This window comes from Sus scrofa, chromosome 5 (assembly GCF_054392235.1).
Source record: "Sus scrofa isolate SSC_HxYL_T2T_F1_AM1 chromosome 5, Sscrofa_HxYL_maternal_Yorkshire_Landrace_v2.0, whole genome shotgun sequence".
NCBI lineage: Eukaryota > Metazoa > Chordata > Mammalia > Artiodactyla > Suidae > Sus > Sus scrofa.
In genome coordinates, this window is record NC_139387.1 from 10,292,453 (window position 1) to 10,301,944 (window position 9,492).

The 9,492-nt window shown below is 61.1% G+C and overlaps 1 protein-coding gene across 34 annotated transcripts in view; it reads left to right on the plus strand.

The window, feature by feature from the left end:
• The window catches only part of CARD10 (caspase recruitment domain family member 10), a 32,590-nt gene extending 23,687 nt beyond the window's left edge, over nucleotides 1-8,903 (plus strand). For 6 of the 34 annotated variants that reach the window (XM_085025012.1, XM_085025011.1, XM_085025010.1 and 3 more), the window contains 9 exons: nucleotides 2,528-2,687; nucleotides 3,122-3,233; nucleotides 3,675-3,918; nucleotides 4,086-4,155; nucleotides 5,134-5,236; nucleotides 6,665-6,823; nucleotides 6,918-7,033; nucleotides 7,585-7,697; nucleotides 7,926-8,903. In XM_085025012.1, the coding sequence (XP_084881138.1) occupies nucleotides 2,528-2,687; nucleotides 3,122-3,233; nucleotides 3,675-3,918; nucleotides 4,086-4,155; nucleotides 5,134-5,236; nucleotides 6,665-6,823; nucleotides 6,918-7,033; nucleotides 7,585-7,697; nucleotides 7,926-8,157 (1,309 nt within the window). In that variant the 3' untranslated portion in view covers nucleotides 8,158-8,903. Of the gene's footprint in view, nucleotides 1-2,527; nucleotides 2,688-3,121; nucleotides 3,234-3,674; nucleotides 3,919-4,085; nucleotides 4,156-5,133; nucleotides 5,249-6,664; nucleotides 6,824-6,917; nucleotides 7,034-7,581; nucleotides 7,698-7,922 lie in introns of all 34 variants that reach the window. The other 28 variants (XM_085025008.1, XM_085025009.1, XM_085025016.1 and 25 more) reach the window with 12 other exon arrangements.
• Nucleotides 8,904-9,492: the final 589 nt, after the last annotated feature.

Sequence of the window (9,492 nt, forward strand, 5' to 3'; positions counted from 1 at the left end):
TCCGGCCTGCAGCAGGGGTCCTGGCCGCTGTCCAGGGGGGCACCGGGATGCAGCAGAGGGAGCTGGAGGTTCTGTGGCCCAGGCTCCACCTGGGCCCCAGGATCACATGGAGCCACCGCTGCTGCAGTTCCTGGGAGGAGGGAGAGGGGGAGAAGAACACGGATTGGGGTGGGGCAGGGGTGGAGAGAGAGCAGGGTGGAGCGATGGGAGGTTAGGGTCGTGCGGGACCCACTGGGCTGGGGAGCGCTGTTCGCGTGTGCGCTCAGAGCCCTGGTGGTGGGGGCAGGGTTACAGCTCAGAGCACGGCGGGGAAGAGCAGAGCCAGCTGAAGTCCCAGCTCTGGCACTGGCTACTCTGGGGCCTTGGGCAAGCCACTGAATTTCCCAGTGCCTCAGTTTCCTGCTCTGTAAAATGGGTCATAGTGGCACCTGTCCCCCGGGGCCCTTGCGGGCAGCTGGTGTTCTAATTAGAGGGCTTAGGACAGTGCCTGGCTTGCAGAGAGGGGGAAATTAGCTATCGTTAACTGTTCCTGTTGTGGCTTAATCTTCAGAGTAGGTCCTGCAAGCTTCCTGTTTTTAGCCCCGTTATACAGATGAGGAAACTGAGGCCCAGAGCATCAGGAATTCGTCCCATGGCCACTTGGCGGTGGAGCTGGGGACTTCATGGTCCCTTCCTCCCACCGAAGCTCCTTGAAGCTACTTTACCCTCTCTGCCATGTTGAGCGCTTGCTGCGTGCTGGGCATTTCAGCCCTCTGCCTGGCCCTGCCCCTCTTGGCTTCCTGGGCCTTGGGGCAGGGCTGGGTGAGGGACATGGGCATGCTGGGGCAGGCTGGAGGATAGACAGGCAGGTGGCAAAGCGCTGAGTGGTGGTGGGGGCCACTGGGAGAATATCAGGGTGCTGCCACCCGGGCAGCACTGGTCACATAGACTCAGGATCTCTGGCACAAGGGTCCCTGCACAGGGCGGGTCTGGATAGATCATTGCAGGTCTCTACCACCCACCAGCTGTGTAACCCTCGTCAAGTTATAACATCCCCGGGCCTCAGTTTTCTTCTCCAACATGCGAGGAGTAACAGATGGCTTCCATAGCACTGGGAAGATTCAGTGAGATAATCTGTATGAGATGCTCAACTTGCAGCTTCATAGGTTCCTACCTGCCTAGGAATGTTCCCACAGTGCCCTGGGGTGGAGCAACATTCATCCAGGTCCTTGCAGCCTTGCCCACCCTGGGTTGGCAGCAGGGGGTGGTATGGCCGTGTGGCTGTCGCTCCCAGGGTGGGTTGGGAGGCGAGAGATTGCCCAGGCTCTGCCTCGGCCCCCTCTCCAGCCGGGGCACACCTGCTGACCTTGGCCTCTCCCCTTCCCCAGGACCACGGTCTCACTTGTCTCAGTCTCACTATTTCTTTTTTTTTCTTTCCTTTTTTTGTCTTTCTGCCTTTTCTAGGGCCACTTGCGTGGCATATGGAGGTTCCTAGGCTAGGGGTCGAATTGGAGCTGTGGCCGTTGGCCCACACCAGAGCCACAGCAATGCGGGATCCGAGCCGTGTCTGCGACAGACACCACAGCTCATGGCAATGCTGGATCCTTAACCCACTGAGCAAGGGCAGGGATCGAACCCGCAACCTCATGGTTGCTTGTCGGTTTCGTTAACCACTGCACCACGACGGGAACTCCTCAGTCTCACTATTTCTCATCCAGGGGCAGGGAGAGCCCTGCCGTGATGGGGATGTGGTGACCCTGCCTTAACTGATTCTCACTGCCCACGAGAGGAAGGTCAAGGCACAGGCTTCATTCTGTGCCTTCACATGCTGGCTCCAGCTTGCCGTTTCTGGGAGCTGTTTCCCAGGATGTCTAATTAGTTAGTTAGAGCAAAGAGCTTAGCATGGTATGGGGCACATAGGAAGCAGCCAGTAAGTATTTGTCGCTCTTTGTATTGCTGGTATTGCTATTGCTGTTGTTAAATTCTTCCACACTGTATCCTATATCCTGTCTTCCACTCTTTCAGACATGCCAGCCCTTCAGACTGGACCCCTGTCCTCTCTGTCGATTCCCAAAGTGCTTCTATTCTTTACCGCGATGTCACCCCGCGGCTGCTTCCCCTGGGAAGCCCCTCCCCTTTGTGCTCCCTCTCTGATCCCCCCTCCCCAGACCGTGAGCATCACAAGTTTTTATTAGTCATCTGCTATGTGCCAGACACTGTGTTTGGGGTAGGATCTGGAGCTGCACAGGATAGCTGGCTGATACTCTTTCTGAGGGAGGAAGCAAATGGGAAAATACAAAAGCCCTGAGCTCTGGCAGGAAGCTCTGCCTCACAGAGTGTGGGAGTCGGGGAGGGAGAGGTCGCTTTGGACCTGAGCGCTGTCGCATGAGCAGAATTTGCCAGGCAGAGGAGGGGAAGCTCATTCCAGCAGGTGGTCTGGGTGGGATGCATGGCGTCCTTGGGGCAGTCACTGTGGTTCTCCAAGAATGTTGAACTGAATCAAAATGCGGACTGAACACTCATTCCCATCTCCTTTCTCTCTTCTCAGATCTCTGGCTATCCGAGTGTCTGGCTGGAGCCCCCCGGGGGGACCCGAGCCCCAGGACAAGGGCCCAGATGGCCTGTCATTCCTCGGGGACAGCTGGTCCGGGGCCGTGGTGCGGAGGGTGCTCTCTGGGCCAGGGTCTGCGGGGGTGGAACCGAGAGAGGTGAGGTCCGCCTCTTTGAGCGGGGGGCGGAGTCAGTGCCTTCTCTGGGGCTGGACGCCGTTTGATTGGTGGATCTAGGTCACTGGGCGGAGTTTCTGGGCAGGGGCCAAAACCGAGGGGCGGGCCCAATGACTGGGGGCTGGAAGCCCCGCCTTATCCAGTAAATGAAATCTGATTGGACAGGAGCTGGGCGATGGGGCGGGCTGCCTGCACCTGGACCGACCCCCATTCTTACACGTGGGAAAGACCTGGCTGAGCCAGGCTGGGTGGGCCGGCCTGTTGCTGGAAACAGGGTCTGACCGGGCACGCACCTTGTGAGGTGGGGGCATGTGAATTTTGAGACGTGGTCACCCCCACGCCCCGTGTTCTCCAGTCCCCGGCTTTCTCGGGAAGCGGTGGAAAGCTCATTTCCCTCCCTGCCTGGTTTTCTCCAGACAAGGGCAGAGGCTGCTGGCCTGGAGGGGGCAGGCCTGGAGGGCGAGGCCCAGCAGAGAACCTTGCGGTGGAACCAGACGTCCACACCCCCGCTCCTGATGGACTTCAAGGGTAAGCCTGGCCTGGGACGAGGGACTGAGGACTCGGATGTCCTACAAGGTCAGAACTGAGGGCCCAAGAGGGGGCTCACCCAGCCTGTGGTGGGGGTGGGACCGTCGAGGCTCTAGAGGGCTCGCTTGGTCTCCTGACTGCTGGCAGTGCCCTTCACTCCTGCGCTGCTTCCTCCTGGCTGGTCGTCTCTTCTTGTGCCCTTCTTCTGTCTTGTCCTCTGTGAACAGCTTACAGCAACAGGGAGCACTGGATAGAAGTCCAGAGACCTGGGTTCAGGCCCCGGTTCTGTCCCTAGTGAGCTTGGGGGTCCTCTCTGGATCTCATAGTCTCATTTTAAGAAGGGGAAGGTGGGGTCCTGGCTGCCAGGCCTCAGGAGGGTCTCTCTGAGGCTGATCCCTGACTTTTCCCTTCACTTGTCCTCTCTGCTCTGTCCCTGCCCAGCCTGCCAGTCCTTCCATGAAGCCCTGGACTCCTGGGTGAAGGGGCCAGGGGCCGAGCCCTTCTACATTCGAGCCAACCTCACCCTGCCCGAGCGGGCTGACCCACATGCCCTGTGCGTGAAAGCCCAGGAGATCCTGCGGCTAGTGGACCCGGCGTACAAGCGACGGCAGGAGTGGTTCTGCACACGGGTGGATCCCCTCACGCTGCGGGACCTGGACCGGGGCACTGTGCCCAATTATCAGAGGTGACACAGCCGGCAGGTGTGGGAGCCGAACCTGGGATGGGAGACTCTTTCTCCTTCTGCTGTCCCTCACCATCTCTGGGACAGGATGGAGAGCTGGAGGAGAGGGGGTGAGGGGCTCCCCTTCTCCCTACAATCGCATGACATGCCCCCCGCCCCGCCCCCTACAGAGCCCAGCAGCTCCTAGAAGTTCAGGAAAAATGCCTCCCCTCCAGCAGACACCGGGGGCCCCGCAGTAATGTAAGCAGGGCTGGGGGGCAGGGCGAGGGTCCGGGGAGGGGGTGCCCAGGTGCGGTCCAGAGGCAGAAGACAGGGTTGATTCTCTGGCAGCAGCTGGCGGGTGGGGGGGCGCCCAGACTCGGCTGCTCCTCTTGGTGAACCCCTCCCCCAGATTTGGTTGACCCTCCTCCATGTGCCCCCAAAGCAGACAGCAGGGCTCCCCGTCCTGGGAGTTGAGAGGAGGAAGGGATAATGTGCCCAGTGCCCAGGAGCATGCGTGGCACACAGTGAGCCCCTAAGGGGACAACAGTCACACTCCCTTCCCTAATGCCTGGGCCATGGCCGGGCTGGGCGAGGGTCCCCGCTGTACACCTGGGCCGCGTGAGGCTCAGGGAGGTTCAGTATTTCAAGAGACCATGACGCCAGCGAGATGGCGAAGAGCTTGGGCTCCAGAACCAGGCTGCCTGGATTTGCATCCCAGCTCTGCTCCTTCTCAGCCAGCTGACCGTGGACAACCACCTGCCCCTCCCTCGAGGCTCTGTGTCCTCCTCTGCAAAATAGAGGGATTAGGCTGCCTGTCGAGTGGGTTTGTGTACTTGGGGTCTAGTGAGTGTTTGTCGCATTGTGGGTCTTCAACACCTGTCAGCTGTTGGTATGCTTAGCGCTGTCATTATGGGTTTCATAGTTTTCCTACTCAAGGTTGCATTGCTAATTCATTGGAAGAGACTCCAAAGTTTGTCTTTTATGTTTTATTAAGGTCCTCTGGGCCTCAGTTTTCCCATCTGTAAAGGGGGCATAGACGCAAGGCTCCTCTAGCTCTAACTGGCTCTGCCAGGCTTGCCTCCGTGGGTCCTTGGTGGTGGTCACCCTTCCCTGTCTTGGGGGCTGTACCGGGCCTGGTGGGGACAGGGGAAGGCCTGGCAGGGAGGAGGGCTCTTGTGCTGAGCGTGGGATGGAGCTGAGTTCTCAGGTGCCCCTCTCTCCCTCCCCGCTCCTCAGCTGAAGAAGCGAGCCCTGGACCAACTGCGGCTGGTGAAGCCCAAGCATGGGGGGAGTCCTGCTGGGGACTCCCCGGAGCAGCTGCTGCTGGAGCCCTGCTCAGGTGCGTGCTCAGGTGCGTGCTCAGGTGCGTGCACAGGTGTGAAGGTGTGGCCCGTGCTGCTCACGGTGTCCAGGAGTGTGCACATCTGAGTGTCCTTTGGTCTGGGTGGTCCCTTTGGCCTGGAAGGGCCTGTTGGGAGGGTTCTGATGGGGGACAGGGCCCACCCCAGGGGTCTAGTGGGAGATGGGTCCCCCAGGTTGAGGGTGCTGATCAGGGAGGCACGTGTCCAGTGTGACTGTGGGTCTGTGAGTTTGGGGCGTGTGTGAGCACAGGCCTGTTCTTGTCTGGCAAAGCATGCATAGTGGTGCCTCTTGCCTGTGTGTGGTGGCGGGACCATGGCAGCCACAGAGGCAGGATCACGGGATAGGGCCTGGGGGAGTCCAGGGGAGGGAACAGCAATTCTTTTTGTGTGTGTGCGCCCTTTTTAGGGCCACACCCGCGGCATATGGAAGTTTCCATGCTAGGAGTCGAATCAGAGCTACAGTTGCCGGCCTGCACCGCAGCCACAGCAACGCGGGATCTGAGCCTTGCTGCGACCTATACCACAGCTCGTGGCAACGCTGGATCCTCGACCCACTGAGCGAGGTCGGGGATCGAACCCACATCCTCCTGGTTCCTAGTCAGGTTCGTTAACGCCTGAGCCATGAAGGGAGCTCCGGGAATAGCAGTTCTGAGGGGAAGGAGGAGAGCGTGGTGAGGGAAGCCTTCCTGGAAGCGAGGTTGTTTGAACTGGGGCCTTCAGGGATGAAGAGGAGTTTGTGCCAGGCAGAGGGCACAGCTTGTGCCAAGGCTCAGAGGCGTGGCTGGCTGTGGTGTGTTTGGACACTGAGTACAGCGAATGTGTATCGGGCGCTAACTCTGTCACATGTTGTGGCACATGGGTGCCGTGGAGCACATGCCTGGGGCCCTGCCCATCTGGGGACCTGGGAAAGCGGGACCCGGCTCTGAAAAGGAGCGTTCACTGGGCCGCCCCAGGGCAGACAAGGGCCCTGAGATTCCAGCTGTCGAGCTGCGCGGCAGGAGCTGCGCAGAGTCTGTTGTTGGCGGGGGTGCACTGGCTCACCGCCTCTCCAGGCTCTGGCAGGGCTGGGTCACCCCTGTGGAGGATGTGGCCACCTTCCTGAGAGCTGGGGGAAGTCACTGCTGCGTTGAAAGCAGGGGAGTTGACAGGATCCGACTTCAGTGTGCAAGTCTCTCTCCCAGCTGCTGAGAGGAGAATGGCCTGTAGGGGGCAAGAGTGAGGCAGAGGATTGGGGAGGAGCGATGGTGCCAGCGAGGGAGGGGGAAGCCCCGAAGCAAGACTTAGGAAGGGGGGTGTTGAGAGGAGGCACTGGGGTTCTGAGTGTCGAGGGGCCTGGCCGCCTTTGCCACGAGGAGCTGGGGCCCTGCCTGCGCCCTCATTTCATCCACACGCCCTCCCCTGCCCAGAGCCAGAGCGGAGCCTCAAGCCCTACAGCCTGGTGCGGCCCCTGCTGGTGTCTGCCCTGCGGCCTGTGGTGCTCTTGCCCGAGTGCCTGGCACCCCGGCTCATCCGCAACCTCCTAGACCTGCCCAGCTCCCGGCTGGACTTTCAAGTGTGCCCTGCGGGTGAGCTTGTGCCCCGGGAGAGGGAAGGGCTGGGTGGCAGCCTGGAGCAGCCAGGCCCACTGGCCCTTCGTTCCCGCCTCTCCCTGCTCTGCAGAAAGCCTCTCTGGGGAGGAACAGTGCACACTGTCAGCGCCTGGAGCCCCCAAGGCCCGGCCTGCCACCCCTGGGCTGGGCAGCAGGATCCGTGCCATCCAGGAGTCTGTTGGGAAGGTAGGTGCTTGGGTGGGGGTGGGGGGTGGGGGGTGGGAGGGTGCGAGGCGGGGGAGGAGGGTCACCCTGGGGAGGGGGAAGGAGAGGGGGAGGGGGAAGGGCCGTCCTCTGGGCCCCAAGAGCAGAGTCTGGGTGCAGCCTGTGCCAATCACGTGCAGAGTGACCCTGGGCAAGTGCCTGTCCTTCCGTGGGCCTGTTTCCTTACCATGAAGTGGGTGGGCTGGCCCAGTCGACCTCATGCGGGTGGGTGACCGGGGAGAGTCTGCCTGATGCATGGTTCGTCCTGGTCTTCAAACGTGTCGCTTGCCTGGGAGCTGGCCGCGGCTGCAGGGGGTGGGGTCAGCGCCATCTGTCCAAAGGGGAGGCTGAGATCCAGCGGACCTCTTTCCTCGGGTCTGGAACCCTCCCTTCCAGTTCTTGCCCTGTGGCCAAGGTCCCTCTGGCTAGGGAAGCCGGACCCCGTAGGGGGCTGTGCCCTGGGGCTGAGTCAGGGGACGGGGAGATTAGGGTCTCCAGCCTGGGAGTAAAATGTAGCTTTGACTCCCGAGAAGAAGCACTGCCTGTTGGAGCTGGGTGCTCGGGGAGTGCGGGAGCTGGTCCAGAATGAGATCTACCCCATCGTCATCCATGTGGAGGTGACGGAGAAGAATGTTCGGGAAGTCAGGTGAGATGGGCCGGGAGGGTGGGAAGGACCCTGCTGCCTCCTCTTTAGACGCCTGTTTCTGTCTCTTTCTCTTCTCCACCTCTTTGGTTGCCTTCTGTCTCTCGCTCTGTCTCCCTCGGTCCATCCCCCGTCTCCGGCTCGCCCTGTCTCGTCTGGCTTGTCTCTCTCTGTCTCAATGTCTGTCTTTGTCTCCCACCCTGACCACCGCCCACTCTCCTCTCTCAGCAGGGCTCTGCTGGGCCGGCCCGGCTGGCGGGACTCGGAGCTGCTGCGGCAGTGCCGGGGCTCGGAGCAGGTGCTCTGGGGGCTGCCCTGCTCCTGGGTGCAGGTGCCCGCCCATGAGTGGGGCCACTCGGAGGAGCTGGCCAAAGTGGTGCGCGGCCGCATCCTGCAGGAGCAGGCCCGCCTCGTGTGGGTGGAGCGCGGCAGAGGCTGCAGCAGCAACAGCAGCGAGGCCTGAGGGGCCCCTGCGGATGCCCGTGCCTTCCTCACGCCCTTCAGAAGCCACCAGCAGGGACCTTGGTGTCTGGGACCTAGACCCTGGGACACTCGACATGGGGCCCCTGGCTCTGGGCTCTCTCCCTGCAAGAGCCCCTGGGGCAGGGCTTCCTCCCACCCCTGCACCTGCTGCTGTGGGCCTTCCCGTGGTCGCGTGTCTCCACGGACCCATTCCGCGGGTCTCACACACATAGCTGTGTTCTTTCGCTGCTCACTTCGGAGGTCTATTCTCAGCCCTGTGCACTGGTTTGCACGTGAAAGTTCTCACGGGGCAGGCTCGCGTCTGCCCTGCCCCCAGCACACGTGGTCTCCCGGCTCCACGGCCCCTGCTGTTCACAGGAGCCCCGAGCCCCGTCGTGCGGGACGCCTCCCCGTCCAGCTCACGTTCCTTGTACATACCTCCATGGGGGCATCGTGGCTTCCCCAGGCCGCTGTCACCCTTCGTGTCTTCCTGGCACACGTGCGTCTGTGGTTCTCCCCTGTGTAAATGTCCTGCCCCCCCCACCCCCCTGACACTGGGGCACTAACCCATGTGTGTTCTTGGTGAGCACACCAGCGCCTGCACCCCGCCCTGCCCTGCCTCTAGGAGGGATGAGTGGGGAGGGGGCCGGCCACTCCGATACCAGAATGTACAGCTCGTGAATTTTTAACGGGCCTTTTTCACTCAGAAGCTGCACATGATAGAACATTAAACAGTTTGTCATAGAAGCTGGTGGGCTTTTGCTTGCTCGCATCCCTGGCCTGGGGCCCCCTTCTCCTCCCCCCACTTGTTGTCCCCCCTAGTTTAGGCTGGTACCACCTTTCAGGTCCCCGCTCGTCCATGGGGAGGGTCAGATTTCGCTCCTGACTCATCCCAGAGCTGCCTGCCATCTGTGCTGGCATCACCTTACCTGCCCCTGAATGACCGGAGGAGGCCCCACAGATGGGCCACCCTGCACTTGCCCCTGCCTATGTTTGATCATCAAAGGGGTGTCCCCTGGAGCTGGGGGCACCGAGCCAGCAGGGTGTCATTGTAGGCTTGAGGGGCCCGGCTGCTGAGTCCAGGGGACTAAGAACAAATGCTCGGTGTACTGTTAGGTCCCTGAGACTGCCTCACCAGAGAGGATGGTCACCTTCAATGGGAGAAATCCCGGTGGGCTTCCTGCAGGAGGTGCTGATTGAGCTTGGGGTGTGGGATTCCTTTCTTCAAGAAGCACTTATTGGACTTATGTCCCTGTGTGTTGTTCTTGGTCAGCCCTTGACTCTCCTTAGTCACAGTAAGGAACTTGGGCAGGCCCTTGGGAGGTTTTGGGGGAGT